The sequence below is a fragment of the Hypanus sabinus genome, chromosome 29 (genome assembly GCF_030144855.1).
Source record: "Hypanus sabinus isolate sHypSab1 chromosome 29, sHypSab1.hap1, whole genome shotgun sequence".
In the NCBI taxonomy this organism is placed as follows: domain Eukaryota; kingdom Metazoa; phylum Chordata; class Chondrichthyes; order Myliobatiformes; family Dasyatidae; genus Hypanus; species Hypanus sabinus.
In genome coordinates this window covers 19,658,358-19,676,476 of record NC_082734.1, presented here as the reverse complement: position 1 = coordinate 19,676,476, position 18,119 = coordinate 19,658,358, and the positions used below count along the sequence as shown (strand labels likewise).

General features: G+C 43.6%; 1 protein-coding gene across 1 annotated transcript in view; it reads left to right on the top strand.

Annotated features, from left to right (window-relative positions):
- Window positions 1-4,332: 4,332 nt before the first annotated feature.
- pane1 (proliferation associated nuclear element) overlaps window positions 4,333-18,119 on the top strand; it is a 42,851-nt gene continuing 29,064 nt past the window's right edge. Inside the window, exons 1-2 of the mRNA XM_059953225.1 lie at window positions 4,333-4,443; window positions 5,148-5,227. Of these exons, the coding sequence (XP_059809208.1) occupies window positions 4,387-4,443; window positions 5,148-5,227 (137 nt within the window). The 5' untranslated portion in view covers window positions 4,333-4,386. The remainder of the gene's footprint in view (window positions 4,444-5,147; window positions 5,228-18,119) is intronic.

Sequence of the window (18,119 nt, the reverse complement as noted above, 5' to 3'; positions counted from 1 at the left end):
CTTTTTTAGATATTTACAAATTAGAAATTTTTTACATAAAATTCTACCATCCTTCCCCAATTCAACTTCGATGGACTTTTTAGGTTTTTACCTTAAATCCCTATCAGAAGGGATTAGTGGCTTTTATTTATAATATGATTATGAAGATACAACCAGAAATATCAGGTAGAATTAAACAAGAATGGGAAAAAGAACTTCAATATAATATATCAATAGAAAAATGGGAAAAAATTTTACAAACGGTTAATTCTTCTTCTATATGTGCTAAACATGCTTTAATACAATTTAAAATTCTACATAGAGCTCATATGTCTAAAGATAAGCTTGCTCGATTCTATTCTCATATTAACCCTCAATGTGACAGATGTCATTCAGATGTGGCTTCATTGACCCACATGTTTTGGTCATGTCCCGCTTTACATAACTATTGGAAGGACATATTTGCTACCATTTCCTTAGTTTGGAATATCGATTTACAACCTCATTTTATTACTGCAATTTTTGGTATACCAAATGAAGATGATAATCAATTTTCCCCTTCAATTAGACGAATGATTGCTTTTGTAACATTAATGGCCAGAAGGTCTATATTACAAAATTGGAAAGAAGTAAATCCTCCCACCACGTTCCAGTGCTTCTCTCAAACTATTTCTTTTCTGAGTTTGGAAAAAATTAGAAGCACTATTTTTGACTCATGAATTAAATTTGAAGAAACTTGGGGACCGTTCATTCGACATTTTCATATGAATTAATTTGGCCTCTTCCAGACCTTCTCTCTGCTTATTCTTGTTCAGGTATGGAGTTCTGGAGTTTTTTGGCACTATCATATACAAATAAACTGTTATTATTGCCCATGTTAGTTTAGTTCAGTATTTTTTAAATATTTTTTGCCTGTTTTTTTACAATTTTTTCTTTTTCCTTTGATGATTATTTTTATTTTTTTCATATAATTATTTTAGACTTGATTGACAACGTACTATGTTTATATGTTGATATTTTAATAGGATATTGTTATCCTACTACTAATTCAATTTCAAGTCTTACGAATTTATAACCTATTTATTCTTATATTATTTTTCTTTTATATATGAAATTCAATAAAAAGATTGAAAAAGAAAGAAAGAAGAAATTCTATGGATACTCAAAATCAATGAACCTTGAATGGCAGACTCAGGCCGCAAGTGGTGTTCACCTTTAAGTAAATGCAAATGGGGATGGCATGCTGGTCTGCAAATACAATTGAAATGCAGAGGCTCTAGATCCCCAATCCTGACTATCCTGTTGGTGAACGTACAGTCTCTAGAAAATAAAACGGAAGTCCTCAGAGCAAGATTGCTGAAGCAGAGGGATAGCAAGGACTGGTGTGTACTTTGCTTCATGGAAACATGGCTATCTTCATCCATCTCAGATGCAGCGCTGCAGCTCGATGGCTTCATGATTCTCTGCAAGGATAGGAAAGCTGAGACTCTTAAAGGCAGGGTAGGTGGAGAATGCTTTATGATTAACTCATCATAGTGACCAAAAGTGGCTGTTCTGTCTCAGTCTTGCTCACATAACCTGGTACATCTAGCAGTCAAATATCATCAATTTTATCTGCCAAGGGAATTAGCAGTGTACATTCCTAAGTCAGACAGGCACTGGAAGAGCTGAGTAATGTAAACAGTAGGCACAAAACTGTGCACCCTATCATTACGGGAGATTTCAACCAGGCCAGCTTGAAGGCGTCTCTGAACAACTACCATCGATATATCACCTGTGGAACCAGAGGAGCCGACACACTTGACCACTGTTATACCACCTGTTCCATACCATCCCACCCCACGCTTATGGAAGTCTGATTGTCTGGCTGTACTTCTACACCCAGTATAGGTAGAGGCTAAAGGCCGTAACATCAGTGGTGAGGACCAAGAAGGTACAGTCGAGGGAGGCAGAGGAACATTTACAGGAGTGCTTTAAGTCGGTGGTCTGGACAATATTCAGGGATCCATCTACAAGTCTGAATGAATATGCCACAGTTCTCACTGACTTCATCAAGATCTGTGTAGGTGAGTGTGTTCCTTTGAGAACATACCAGACATATGCAAGCCAAAAGCAGTGGATGAACCAGGAAATTTGTAGGCTGCTGAGGGCTAGACCTGTGGCATTCAAGACTGGTGATGTAGAACTATACAAGAAGTCCAAGTACAACCTAGCGAATGCTATTTTAAGGGCAAAAAAACCCAATTTTGATTGAGACAGAATCGGATGTACAACAGCTCTGGCTGGGTTTGCAGGCGGTTACCTCCTACAAAGCTGTGATGCTTCACTCCCAGATGAGCTCAACGCCTTTTGTGACTGCTTTGAAAAGGAGAATAAAACTACTTGTGTGAATCCCTGCAGCATCTGGTTACCCTGTGATCTCTGTTTTTGAGGCCAAAGTCAGAACTTTCTACAAGAGGGTGGAACCATGCAAGGTGTAAGGTCCTGATGTGTACATGGTGGGAACTGAGAACAAAGTTCAATGTAAGTTTTATTTTCAGAGTACATACATGTCACCACATACAACCCTGAGATTCTTTTTCCTGCGGGCATACTTAGCAAATCTATAGAACAGTAACTGTAAACAGGATCAATGACAGATCAAAAAGAGCACTAAGTCAACAAATTTTGCAAAAGCAAATATAAATAAATGGCAATAAACAATGAGAACATGAAATGACAAAATAAAGAGTCTTTAAAGTGGTGTAGGAACAAATAATGGGCTGGTGAGTGTAGTTGTGACCTTTTGTTCAAGAGCCTGACAGTTGAGGGGTAGGGAACTGTTCTTGAACCTGGTGGTGTGAGTCCTGTGCCAGCTGATGGGAGTGTTCAAGGACATCTTCAGTCTCTCACCGGTGCTGTTGGAGGTTCCCACCTGCTTCAAAAGGGTGGCAATCATACCAGTGCCCCAGAAGAGCAGGGTGAGCTGCCTCAATGACCATCACCCAGTGGCGTTCACATCCACTGTGATGAAGTGCTTTGAGAGTTTGGTCCTGGCTAGAGCCGACTCCAGCCTAGGGAAGGATTGGATCCACCATAATTGGCTTATTGCTGCAATCAGTCTGCAGTGGATGCAAACTTACTGGCTCTCCACTTGGCCTTGGATCAGCTGGCTGCTGTTTATTGACTACAGCTCAGTGTTTAACATAATCCTCAGTTCGAATCACTGGGTCCAAAACCTGGGCCTCCATACTTCCCTCTGCAACTGGATCCTTGACTTCCTCACCACAGTCTGTGTTAATTGGAAATAACACCTACTCTCTCTACATCCACGACTGTGTGGCCAGGCACAGCTCAAGTGCCATCTCTAAGTTTGCAGACGTCACAACTATTGTCGGCAGAGTCTCAGATGGTGATGAGGAGGCGTAAAGGAGTGAGCTAGCTCAGCTGGTTGTGTGGTGTTGCAACAACAGCCTTACATTCAGTGTCACTAAGACCAAGGAATTGATTGTGGACTTCAGGAAGGTGAAGTTGAGGGATCGCACCAGTCCTCATCGAGGGATCGCACCAGTCCTCATCGAGGGATCAGCCATGGAAAATGTGAGTAGTTTCATGTTCCTGGGTGACAATATCTCTGATGTCCCATTCTAGGCCCAACATATCGATGCAATCACAAAGAAGGCACGAGGGCTATATATCGTTATGACTTGAGGAGATTTGGTGTGTCACCAAAGACTCTTGCAAATTTCCACAGGGGTACCATGGGAGCATCCTTTCTGGTTGCATCACCGTCTGGTATGGAGGGGTCACTGCAGAGCAACGGAAAAAAAGCTTCAGAAAGTTGTAAATTCTTCCAGCTCCATGGAGGGCACTGGCATCCCCAGCACTACAGGACAACTTCAGTAGGCGATGACTCAAAAGGACAGCATCAATCATTAAGGATCCCCATCACGCTAAGACTACCATCCTCTCATTGCTACCATCAAGGAGGTGGTACAGGAGCCTGAAGACACACGCTCAGCGATTCAGGAACAGTTTCATCACCTCTACCATCAGATTTCTGAATGGACATTGAACCCATGAACACTAGCTCTTCCTTTAAACTACATATTTAATTTCCTTTAATACTTATTGTAAATTATAGTTTTTAATATTATGAACTGAAATAGACTGCTGCCGTAGAAAAACACAGTTCACGACATTAAACCTGATTCTGACTCATTCTGATAGCGCTTAGTGTTTGCAATGAACGACGGAGCTCGGGAGTCCGTGGTCCTCCCATCTGCAGGTGTCGCTGCGACGCTGAACTCAGCAGTACTGACTCTCATGGCTGCGCATGACAAGTCGTTTCGGCATGACGTAATGTAATCTGCACCCTGCGTGACGACGCAAGATGGGCGGGTTTTTTTTCAAAGCGGATGGCGGGACATGGCGACGTTGAGGCCGTTTAATAAACACCCGGACCTCAACACGGCCACTATGCTGGTATGGACCCTTCCCCTCCTCCTTCCCGTCACCGACCCGACCCTCCTCCTGCCTCATCCCTCACTGACTCCGCTCCCTCTCTCCTTCAACCCCTCCTCCCCTCCACCCTCACCGAACCCCCCTCCGTCCTAACCTACCCCTCCCCTCTAACCTTTTCCCCTCCCCCATCCTCTCCCCTCCTCATCCCCCTTCCTCATACCCCCCTCCTCTCCCCTCCCGATCCGGTGTCCCTAGTCCCCCACCTGTCCCCTCTGGCCCGGCGCTCCTTCTCCATCAACTTTCCCTGCATTTCCCCTCACAGCCTCCACTCCTTCATTCATTCCTCACTCCCCCACTCCTCGTCTCACTCTACCTTTCCTGGTCTGTCTGTCTCGCCCTTTCCTATCTATGCATTTGTTCTTTCCTCTCTTCATCTCTTCCTCTCCACCCTTCAATATCTGAGTACACCCCAGCGAGTTGATCAGGGATGGTGGGGGGAGGTGAGTTGCTAGCTTTAGTAAGTTGGGTGTGAGCATAGCCAGACTGTGATTGCCCTCTTTCAGCAGCCTGGTTGAATATCTCTGAGCCTTTTAAATCTTACTGAAAGGTGGGGAGCGAGGCAATTAGGAATTTGTCTTCAGTTTGGAAGTCTATCTTGCATGGAGTTGATGCATGAGAGATAAGTTAAATTTACAAGTCTCTTAAAAGTATTTCTGTCTTTGCAGTTAGTTGGAGCCGAAGCTCTTCCTCTAGACGAACTTGCTGCAGCGATTCTGAAGGAGAAAAGGTCGTTTGAAGTGAATGTGTAAGTTCTGCTAATTACAGGCACATTGAAATCCGTTGGGCTCAGTGGTACCCTGGTAATGGGTGAGCCATGATGGAGTAAGTGTTGCCTTTATGGGTTGCCTTTATTTCAGAAATGTTGCATTTGTGACAATGGCTTCAAAATTTTCTCCAATGTATTTGTTCTCTCATTCATTTAAGTATTTCCTGATTTCAATTGAACTGGTCCAGCTATTACTTGAGGACTTTGTACTCTTGTTCTGGACTTTTCAGCAGATCAGTGCCTCTTATCTTACGTAATTCTTTTGACACTTAAACAAGTTGATTAGGTTTCAAAAGTAAAAACTGCAAGTGTAGGAAGTAAACACGAGGAAATCTGCAGATGCTGGAAATTCAAACAACACACGCAAAATGCTGGTGGAACACAGCAGGCCAGGCAGCGTCTATAAGAAGAAGCACTGTCGACGTTTCGGGCCGATACCCTTCGTCAAGACTAACTGAAAGGAAAGATACTAAGAGATTTGAAAGTAGTGGGGGGAGGGGGAAATGCAAAATGATAGGAGAAGATTGGAGGGGGTGGGATCATGAACATTGACTTCTCTAACTTCTGTTAATGCCCCTCCTCCCCTTCTTACCCCATCCCTGACATATTTAGTTGTTTGTTTTTTCTCTCTCTCTCTGCCCATCACTCTGCCTGTTCTCCATCTCCCTCTGGTGCTCCCCCCTCCTTTCTTTCTCCCGAGGTCTCCCGTTCGATGTTCCTTTCCCTTCTCCAGCTCAGTATCATTTTTGCCAATCACCTTTCCAGCCCTTAACTTCATCCCACCTCCTCCGGTTTTCTCCTATTATTTTGCATTTCCCCCTCCCCCCACTACTTTCAAATCTCTTAGTATCTTTCTCTTCAGTTAGTCCTGACGAAGGGTCTCAGCCCGAAATGTCGACAGTGCTTCCCCTTATAGATGCTGCCTGGCCTGCTGTGTTCCACCAGCATTTCAGTAAATCAGGACATGCCGGAAATATTCAGCTGATCAGGCAGCATCTGTAGAGTGAGGTACACAGGTAACAGTTCAGGTTCTTTGTCAGAATTGGAACTAAGAAGACATCTTTTGTTTTCAGTAACTTTTATTTATTGAGATACAGTGCAGAACAGGCCCTTTCAGCCACACCACTCAGCAACCTCTGATTCAAAGATACCACGGATCAATTTACAATGACCAATTAACCTTCCAAACAGTACGTCTTTGACCAGTGGCCAGTTTGGATATTGGAATTTTGAGGAGGAGGATACTTCAATCACGTCCACTGCCTGAGAATAAAAAGCACGAGTAGGTCGTGACGTCATAATGGTGCGTTGACCAGTGACCGATGGCGTTTGGGATTGATTAGTAAGAGCAAATAAAAGGAAGGCAGAGGCAAACGCAGTGGCCATTGTCTGGACCACCAGAGTGGTGATCTTAAGGTGTTAGCTCTTCGAGGCTTCAGTTAAGAGAGGCTTCGCTTAGAGAAAACAAAGTAAAGAAAACCTCACTTTTTTTCCTTCTCTATATCTGCTGAGCTAGGATAGTAGAAATGACAGCCAAGGCAGTGAAATGTTCTTCTTGCAGGATGTTGGAAGGCAGGGATACCTCCAGTGTCCCTGATGACTACAACTGCAAGAAGTGCATCCAGCTGCAGCTTCTAACAAACTGCATTAAGGAGTTGGAGCTAGAGCTGGATGAACTCTGGATTATTCAGGAGGCTGAGGGGGTGATAGATAAGCCATTTAAAGAGGTAGCTACGCCCAAGGTGCAGGACACGGGAGACTGGGTGACAGTCGTGAAGGGAGAAGGGGTTAAGGAGCTAGTGCACAGTACCCTTGTGGTCATCCCCCTCAACAACAAGTATGTCATTTTGAATACTGTCGAGGGGTAATGACCTAACAGAGGAAAGTCACAACGCTCAGGTCTCTGCCACTAAGCCTGTCTCAGTAACTCAGAGAGAAGTGGGGAGAAAAGGCATGCTGTGGTGATCAGGGATTCGTTAGGAGAATGGGCAGGAGGTTCTGTGGGTGAGAACGAGATTCCCGGATGGTCGAGTCCTCAGCATTCTTAAGTAGGAGGGTGAACAGCCAGGAAACATAGAAACATAGAAAATAGGTGCAGGAGTAGGCCATTCGGCCCTTCGAGCCTGCACTGCCATTCAGTATGATCATGGCTGATCAACCAACTCAAAACCCTGTATCAGCTTTCTCTCCCTTTAGCCACAAGGGCCATATCTAACTTCCTCTTAAATATAGCCAATGAACCGGCCTCAACTGTTTACTGTGGCAGAGAATTCCATAGATTCACACTCTCTGTGTGAAGAAGTTTTTCCTCATCTCGGTCCTAAAAGGCTTCCCCTTTATCCTTAAACTGTGACCCCTTGTTCTGGACTTCCCCAACATCGGAAACAATCTTCCTGCATCTAGCCTGTCCAATCCCTTTAGAATTTTATACGTTTCAATAAGATCCCCCCTCAATCTTCTAAATTCCAGTGAGTATAAGCCTAGCCGATCCAGTCTTTCTTCAGAGGAAAGTCCTACCATCCCAGGAATCAATCTGGTGAACCTTCTTTGTACTCCCTCTATGGCAAGAATGTCTTTTCTCAAATTAGGGGACCAAAACTGCACACAGTACTCTAGGTGAGGTCTCACCAAGGCCTTGTACAACTGCAGTAGAACCTCCCTGCTCCTGTACTCAAATCCTTTTGCTGTGAATGCCAACATACCATTTGCCTTTTTCACTGGCTGCTGTACCTACATGCTCACCTTCAATGACTGGTGTACAATGACACCCAAGTCTCGTTGCACCTCCCCTTTTCCTAATCGGCCACCGTTCAGATAATAATCTTTTTTCCTGTTCTTGCAACCAAAGTGGATAACCTCACATTTATCCACGTTAAATTGCATCTGCCATGAATTTGCCCACTCACCTAACCTATCCAAGTCACCCTGCATCCTCTTGGCATCCTCCTCACAGCTAACACCGCCGTCCAGCTTTGTGTCATCCGCAAACTTGGAGATGCTGCATTTAATTCCCTCATCTAAATCATTAATATATATTGTAAACAACTGAGGTCCTGGCACTGAGCCTTGCGCTACCCCAATAGTCACTGCCTGCCATTCTGAAAAGGTCCCGTTTACTCCCACTCTTTGCTTCCTGTCTGCCAACCAATTCTCTATCCACATCAATACCATACCCCCAATACCGTGTGCTTTAAGTTTGCACACTAATCTCCTGTGTGGGACCTTGTCAAAAGCCTTTTGAAAATCTAAATATACCACATCCACTGGTTCTCCCCTATCCACTCTACTAGTTACATCTTCAAAAAATTCTATAAGATTTGTTAGACATGATTTTCCTTTCACAAATCCATGCTGACTTTGTCTGATGATTTCACCTCTTTCCAAATGTGCTGTTATCACATCTTTGATAACCGACTCTAGCATTTTCCCCACCACCGATGTCAGCCTAACCGGTCTATCATTCCCCAGTTTCTCTCTCCCTCCTTTTTTAAAAAGTGGGGTTACATTAGCCACCCTCCAATCCTTAGGAACTAATCCAGAATCTAAGGAGTTTTGAAAAATTATCACTAATGCATCCACTATTTCTTGGGCTACTTCCTTAAGCACTCTGGGATGCAGACCATCTGGCCCTGGGGATTTATCTGCCTTTAATCCCTTCAATTTACCTAACACCACTTCCCTACTAACATATATTTCCCTCAGTTCCTCCATCTCACTAGACCCTCGGTCCCTTCCTATTTCTGGAAGAGTATTTATGTCCTTAGTGAAGACAGAACCAAAGTAGTTATTCAATTGGCATGCCATGTCTTTGTTCCCTATGATCAATTCACCTGTTTCTGACTGTAAAGGACCTACATTTGTCTTGACCAATCTTTTTCTTTTCACGTATCTATAAAAGCTTTTACAGTTAGTTTTTATGTTCCCTGCCAGCTTTCTCTCATAATCTTTTTTCCCTTTCCTAATTAAGCCCTTTGTCCTCCTCTGCTGGTCTCTGAATTTCTCCCAGTCCTCAGGTGTGCCGCTTTTTTTGCTAATTTATATGTTTCTTCTTTGGACTTGATACTATCCCTAATTTCCCTTGTCAGCCACGGGTGCACTACCTTCCCTGGTTTATTCTTTTGCCAAACTGGGACGAACAATTGTTGTAGTTCATCCATGCGATCTTTAAATGCTTGCCATTGTATATCCACCGTTAACCCTTTAAGTATCATTTGCCAGTCTATCTTAGCTAATTCACGTCTCGTACCTTCAAAGTTACCCTTCTTTAAGTTCAGAACCTTTGTTTCTGAATTAACTACGTCACTCTTCATCTTAATGAAGAATTCCACCATATTATGGTCACTCTTACCCAAGGGGCCTCGCATGACAAGATTGCTAACTAACCCTTCCTCATTGCTCATACCCAATCTAGAATGGCTTGCTCTCTAGTTGGTTCCTCGACATGTTGGTTCAGAAAACCATCCCGCGTACATTCCAAGAAATCCTCTTCCTCAGCACCCTTACCAATTTGGTTCACCCAATCTATATGTAGATTGAAGTCACCCATTATAGCTTCTGTTCCTTTATTGCACGCATTTCTAATTTCCTGTTTAATGCCATCCCCAACCTCACTACTACTGTTAGGTGGCCTGTACACAACTCCCACCAGCGCTTTCTGCCCCTTAGTGTTATGCAGCTCTACCCATATCGGTTCCACATCCTCCAGGCTAATGTTCTTCCTTTTTATTGCATTAATCTCCTCTCTAACCAGCAATGCTACCCCACCTCCTTTTCTTTCCTGTCTATCCTTCCTGAATATTGAATATCCCTGGATGTTGAGCTCCCATCCTTGGTCACCCTGGAGCCATGTCTCTGTGATCCCAACTATATCATATTCATTAATAACTATCTGCACATTCAATTCAATCACAACAGGAGTTGTGGTCCATGTAGGTAGGACAAGTTAAGTGGTTCTGCATAGGGAGTTCATGGAGTTAGATGTTAAGATAAAGGGCAGGACTTCCGTGGTTGTGATTGCAGGATTGCTGCTCATGCCACGTACTAGTGAGGCTAGAACTAGGAAGATTGTACAGTTTAATATGTGGCTAAGAAGTTGGTGTGGGAGGGAGGGCATAAAATTTTTGTATTGTTGGGTTCTCTTCCAGGGAAGTTGGGACCTATAGAGAGGGCCAGTTTGCACTTGAACTGGAGGGGGACTAATATCCTAGTGGGAAGGTTTGTTACTGCTGCATGGTGGAGTTTAACCTAGAGTTGCAGGGGGGTGGGAACCAGAGTGCCAGAACAGTCAGTGGGGAGTTTGTGGAGGCAGATGTTGGTAAAATCTCAGACAAAGTAAGGAAGCAAAAGGTTGAGCTAGTGTCCTGAGCTGCAAGGAGTGTTGTAGGAAAGATGGATAATAGTGCTGAAGCTGGTTTACAAACACAGGCAACCTGTAGTGAGGAGAGGCTGTTGACAGGACAAAATTGCAGACAACTGAATGAGTTGCAACGTTAAAGTGGACAAAATCGAAAAGGATGAATAGAGGACTGAACGTGTTGTATTTGAATGCGTGCAGTATACGGAATATGGTAGATGAACTTGCAGCACAGTTACAGATTGGCAGGTATGATATTGGCATCACTGAATCATGGCAGAAAGATTATATCTAGGAGCTTAATGTCCAAGGATACACATTTATCAAAAGGATAGGCAGGAAGACAGGGGGGCGACATTGCTCTGTTAGTAGAAGATGAAATCAAAGAAAAAAAATGAAAGGTGATATAGGGTCACAAGGTGTTGAATCATTGTGGATAGAGCTAAGGAACTGCAAGGATAAAAAGACGCTGATGGGAGCTGTATACGGACCCCCAAACAGTAGTAAGGATGTGGCCTACAAATTACAACAGCAGATTGAAAATGCATGCCAAAAAGGCAGTGTTGCAATAGTCTTGGCAGACTTTAATATGCATGTTGATTGGGGAAAATCAGGTAGGTGCTGGATTACAGGAGGGGGAATTTCTAGAGTGCCTACGAGATGGTTTTTTCAAGCAGCTTATGCTTGAGCCTACCAAGGGATCAGCTATTGTGGACTGGGTGTTGTGTAATGAACCAGAATTGATTAGAGAGCTTAAGGTAAAATAACCCATGGGGGGGGGGGGGGGGTTACATCTATATAAATTAAGTGTAAAAGACAGATGAAAGTGGATATTGGACTGCTGGAAAACTATGCTGGAGAAGTAATAACGGGGGAAAAGTTCACTGTGGAAGACACTAGCAGTATGGTGGAAGTTCTAGGTGTCGGAGGTGTGAAGTGTGTGATTACTATAATTAGAGAAAAAGTTCTTGGGAAACTGTAAGGTCTGACAGTATATAAGTTGCCTGGACCAGATGGGGTACATCCCAGAGTTCTGAAGGAGGTGGCCGAAGAGATTGTGGAGGCATTAGTAATGATCTTTCAAGAATCACTAGGTTGTGGAATGGTTCCAGAAGGATGTAAAATTGCAAATGTCACTTCACTGTTCAAGAAGGGAGGCAGAAGAAAGGAAACTATAGGCCAGTTAGTCTGACTTCAGTGGTTGGTAAGATGTTGGAGTCGATTGTTAAAATGAGGTCTCAGGGTACTTGGATAAAATTGGCTGTAGTCAGGCATGGTTTCCTCAAGGGAAAATGTTGCCTGATAAATCTATTGGAATTCTTGAAGAAGTAACAAGCAGGATAGACAAAGGAGAATCAGTTGATGTTCAAAGATCAGTTGATCTTTGACAAGGTGCCACACATGAGACTGCTTAACAAGCTATGAGCCTGTGGAATTACAAGAAAGATTCTAGCATGGTTAAAGCAGTGGCTGATTGGCAGGAGGCAAAGAGTGGGAATAAAGGGAGCCTTTCTGGCTAGCTGCCGGTGACTAGTGGTGTTCCACAGGAGTCTGTTGGGACCAATTCTGTTTATCTTGTACAGTCAGCCCTCCTTATGCGTGGGGGAATGGTTCCGGGACCCCCCCGCGGATACCAAAACACACAGATACTCAAGTCCCTTATTTACCTATCTCAGCGTGGTGGACTTTAGGACCTGGCGGAGCTCCAGACCTTATTTAACCTGTCTTAGTGCGGTGGACTTTAGGACCCGGTGGACCTTGGGACCCACTGCCTGCAGTGTTTCATTGACGGAAAATGATCACGATTCAAAATAAAGTGGAAATAATAAAGTGATCGGAAAGAGGTGAAATGCCATCGGTCATTGGAAAAGCGTTAGGCTACAGTCTGTCAATGATCGGAACAATTTTCAAGGATAAAGTGAGAATAATGGGGCATGTGAAGGCCCTTCCCCGATGAAAGCTACAGTTATTATTAAGCAACGCAGTGGTTCAATTATTGAAATACATATGTTTCTTAAGTGTTTTATATGCATAGAAAGGTAAAATATATACTATATACTGAGACAAACATTTGACTAACTGACGCTAAATAATACCGGATGTACCTGTTCTGACTTAGAAAACTTCTGGTATTTTTTTCGATTCCGGATCTGCGGTAACCTATGCACATCCTCCCGTATACTTTAAATCATCTCTAGATTACTTATAATACCTAATACAATGTAAATGCTATGTAAGTAGTTGTTATACTGTATTGTTTAGGGAATAATGACAAGAAAAGAAGTCTGTACATGCTGAAACAGCAAGTGCTGGAAGAACACTTCCGGGTTTTCCCGATCCATGGTTGGTTGAATCCGTGCATACAGAACTCATGGATAAGGAGGGCCGACTGTATGTCATTGATTTGTATGGTGGAGTTGATAGCTTTGTTGTAAAGTTTACAGACAATATGAAGATTGGGAAGGCAGGTAGTTTTGAGGATGTAGAGAGGCTACAGAAGGATTTGGATTAGGAGAACAGGCAAAGAAATAGCAGATAAAATACAGTGTCGGGAAGTGTCTGGTCATGCACTTTGGTAGAACAAATGAAAGGGTTGACTATTTTCTAAATGGAGAGAAAATACAAAAAAAAATTGGGGTGCAAAGAGATTTGGGAGTCCTTGTGCAGCTTTCCCTGAAGGTTAATTTGCACGGTTGCATCTGTGGTGAGGAAGGCAAATGTAATGCTGGCATTCATTTCAAGAGGACTAGAATATGAAAGCAAGGGTGCAATGTTGAAACTTTACAAAGCACTGGTGAAGCCTCACGGAGTACCGCGAGCAGTTTCTGGCCCCTTCTCTTAGAAAAGATATGCTGAAACTAGAGAGGGTTCAAAGGAGGTTCACAAAAATAATTCCAGGATTGAATGGCTTGTCATGTGAAGACCATCTGATGACTGGGCCTGTATTCACTGGAATTCTGAAGAAAGAGCAGTGACCTCATTGAAACCTATCGAATGGTGGAAGACCTTAATAAGAGTGGATGTGAAGAGGATGTTTCTTACGGTGGGAGAGTCTAAGACCAGAGGACACATCCTCAGAATAGAGGGGGTGTCCTTTGAGAATGGAGATGAGAAGTTTCTTTAGCCATGGTGGTGAATCTGTGCAATTCTTTGCTACAGGCAGCTGTGGAGGCCAAGTCTTTATATATATTTAAGGCAGAGGTTGTTAGATTCTTGTTGGTCAGGGCATGAAGGGATAGGGGCAGAAAGCAGGAGATTGGGGCTGAGAAAAAATTAGGTCAACCATGCTGAAATAGTGGAGCAGATTTGAAGGGCCAAATGGCCTCATTCTGCTCCTGTATATTATGGTCTTTGGACTGTGGGAGAAGACCAGAGCACTTGGAGGAAACCCATGCTGTCATGGGAAGAACAAACAAACTCCTTATGGGCAGTGGTGGGAATTGAACCTGGGTCGCTGGTACTATAAAGCGTTGTGGTAACCATTGCATTGCTGTGCCACCAGTGGGTAGGATAAGGAGAATTATCTGTTGGGGTGAGGCTTGATAACTCACTGTGACCGTTGTATTCTGCTTTGTAGTATGTGTAGCGAATAGAACCGTGATATGTGTCCAGCTGACTGGACAATTCTCATGAAGTAGAACTAGGCCAAGATCACAGATGATGGGTAGAAATGGCAATTTCTGATACATGCAGGAAGAAAGACAAAGTTGTTAAAGTAGGATAATTTGGTGCAACAGATAAAATGCTGGATGAACTCAGCAGGTCAGACAGCATCTGTGGAGGGAAATAAATAGTTGATGTTTTGATGCATCTTATCTGGTTTCAACCTGAAGCATTATCTGTCCATTTCCCACCACAGTAGCAACGCCTGAGCGTTCTGCAGCAGACTTTTTTTGTGCCAGAATCCAGCGTCTGCAGTCTTCTGTCTCTCCTTTGGGAAATTTGATATTGATTTCAGAGGCTGCAATGTTCCCAGACGGAAAATGAATTGGGCTTGCCTTAGACCTTGTATTAGTGCAGGAGGTCAGAGTGAAGTGGGAAATTAGACTGGAGAGAACCAGAAGCTCAGGCTATATCCACACTATGCCAGATAAATTCGTAACCGAAGTTTTTTCTCTTTGTTTTTACCCTCCATCCACACTAAAACGGCGTTTTCGTCTCCTGAAACTGGAGCTTTTCAAAAACGCTTTCCAAGGTGGATTTTTTTGAAAATGCTGCTTGGGTAGATCAGTGTGGACGGGGTAACCGGAGATTTCTGAAAACACTATCAGATGGCAGCGTGCTATTTCATTGTTTTCTTGAACGCAACCTAACAATTTCAGAACAGACGGCAAAGAGACTGCAGCCAGAAGAGTTAGAAATGTACTCACCAAATACTTTGACCCATAACTTACTGAATAAATAAGTATACTCACTTTGCTCTGTTTTCTGTCCTTGCTCGTATGAAGGTGGTTTACCTATTTATACAAGTACTTCTCTGACAATAGATGTGTAACAGCCTAATGTAACATTGTATGGAAATACAAGATAACAGTGATACAGACATTAAAACATTTATACATTTAACAAGGTGCTTTATTAATGCAACAAGTTGGTCAGTTTTTCAATGTTCGTCGTCAGCGGGGTCTATCTGTCCGTGAACTCCCTGTCTGTTACCACTGTACGCTCCAGTATTTGTTTTTTTTAGTTTAAGTAAGGGTGAGAGCCAACAGCTGTCCGTCTTAAGTTTTTCTGGTCTGTAACTACACAAACGCGCACTTTTACAGTGAGATTCGACACCAAACATGTCGCTTGTTTTCAGTAGATGTGTCCTGTGCATGTGCAGTAGGAGGAGATTCGCTGAAATATCTGTTTCAATGTGGATGGAGATAATTTCAAAAACGCATAACGTGGATGCCTATTGTTTTTACGCGAAACCGGCGTTTTCAGAATTATCCGGTCTAGTGTGGATGTAGCCTCAGTTTTTCTGAGGACTGAACACAGTTACTACACAAACCAATCGTCTGATCCACATTTGTTTTCTGTAGTGTGGGGGGGGTGGGAAACACCACTTTCTGACACCTACACCTACCGAAATACACTAGATTTGTGGAGGTACAAGTGAATCAGAGTTTCACTGAGACTCTTTTGAACCCCTGCATGCTGGGTGGGAAATGGGTGAAAGGGTACGGGATAGTTGTATGAGTCTAAACGTAATAGACGTTGTGGCTTGCTACTCCCCTGAGACAGTGATCCGGAAAGGAGAAATCTCGGACCATGTAGTAAGAGCACTTGGATTAGAGTTGTGCACAGCCATCTGCGTGCTGTTAGTCTGGTATCGTTCCTACTCATCATAGACAATTTACACCTACCCACTGATGTAAGACTGGTTCACTGGACAATCGCTTGACCTCAAAATCGACCTTATCTTCTTATTGTTTGCTTGCTTCTCTCGCTGTTGCACTTCATTCTGAATTCTGATATTGTGTTACCTCGATGCACTGTGTAATGATTTGTTATGCACAATATGCAAGACCGTCTTTTCGCTGTAAGTGTGACCGTTATAAACCAGTTCCAATCTGCGTATCTTTGAGAAGTGTGAGGAAGCCAGCACAGGCACAAGCAGAATGTGCAATCTCCACGCATGTTAGGTTGGGATTAAAATCTGCTTTCTGGCCTCAAGGCCGCAGCTGTGCCACCCATATCTTATTTAATATTGTGAAGTGAAAATAGTTCTTCCTCAGATCTTTCTGAATCTGGGGAGTGGGTACTGAATAGTGAGAGTAAGGGGGTGCAGGTTCCTCAAAAGAAGCAAAGGTAGACAGAGTGGTGAAGGTGTATGGTATGTTTACCTTCATCAGCTGAAACTTGAGCATAACAGTTGGGATTTCATCTTACAGTAGGATAAATCGTTGGTGAGACACACTTGTAACACTGAGGTAACACTTGCAGTACTGTGTGTAGTTAGAAGGGTGTGATTTAGCTACAAACTGTATAAAGAAAGTTCACAGTAACCTTACTTTTATTATCCTTAATTATTTGGATGGAGGTGCGGAGTTATTGACACTACTGTGTCATGGCATTTGACATAATGCAATGGCCCGTGTTAGTTAGGTTTCTTTTTTTTGGGGGGGGGGGTTTCTTATTTACTTCATTTTTCGTAATTACTATGAGTTTGGTAGGTTATTATCTATGGACTATCATCTATTTGTATATATATCTTAACCTATTGTAATGAACCCCGTAAACTGGGTTACTTACCAGCAAAGATAGAGGCGTCCGTTGGAGTCTAGTGATACTATTTTTAACAGTATTTATTAGCAAAAATACACAAAAATAATATCAATGCAAATATACAGATAATATACGTCGTCAATACTAAACCTAAAAGTGCAATTATAATAATAATCAATAAGAAATAAGCTCTATCGTTATCTAGGAGATAATGAATTGTCCGATGGAAATATAAAGTTTGTTTCAGTTCACACAGGCTGCCATCGTTTGTTTGTCGCTGTGTTGTAATTGTTGGAGAGAGAGAGAGAGAGAAATAGGAGAATAACTTTCCGTCTTTCCTTGGTACGGTCTTGATCCGTATCCGTCCTTTAGCTAGACCGTTCTGTGGAGGACTCGCTACCCAGGCAAGGATGGACACACACACAAGCCCCCCACCGGTCTCGTACGTTTCTCCTGGTGTGTCTAAGCGGTGTTCCCCAGACCCCTCTTTTATCCTCACTCACGGGGTCTCAGATGTCAGTAAGGTTGGGATGATGCAATCCCTCAACCAGACCACTCTGGTTATCCCCTGAGGGTTTTCAATGAATAGTACAGTACTCAATACACAATTCCGTCTCCAAGAGACAATAGCAGTAATCAGTGGTTCCGTTCCGCTTTTTATTAGGAGACATTCCAAACCTTGTGTATTCTGCGTTGTCTATAACAACTGCCTTTGCTGTTATCCTGTGTCTCTCTCATTACTGACATGCTGTGTATCTCTCTCATTTCCTGGGTCTCAGACCCGAAATAATAGCAATCTTGTAGCAGTGTGCTACACACAGCGCTAAAATAACAACACGGAGCTGGTAAACTGCAGTCAAAGAATTTTATTCGAACTTCACAGCCTTGCTTTAAAGCCTCCCTCATCCTGCCCTCCTCGGGTGCGGATGCTCCAAGAGACATGTACTCACGAACCCCCGCAGGCTCTCTCCCTTTGTTGCGGACCTGGCCTTTGTGCCTGCACGCTGGCTATTTGTGAGCCGGTTCGAGTGCGCTAGGTAGTGGGTCGCCACATAACTCCCCCCACCAGAACTGGCGATGCACCCCCCCCCCAATGTCCACAGTCTGGGTCGGACCCTGTTTGGGAGGTCGGCCTCTACGCCGAGGTGCCGGAAGCTCGACCGGTTGCACCAGGTCCACATGGGCCGGTTTGAGTCAGTCCACCGTGAAAACCTCCTCTCTCTCCCCCAACGTCCAGCACGAACGTGGACCCGTTGTTCCGGAGCACCGTAAACGGCCCCTTGTAGGGCTGTTGCAGCGGTGGCC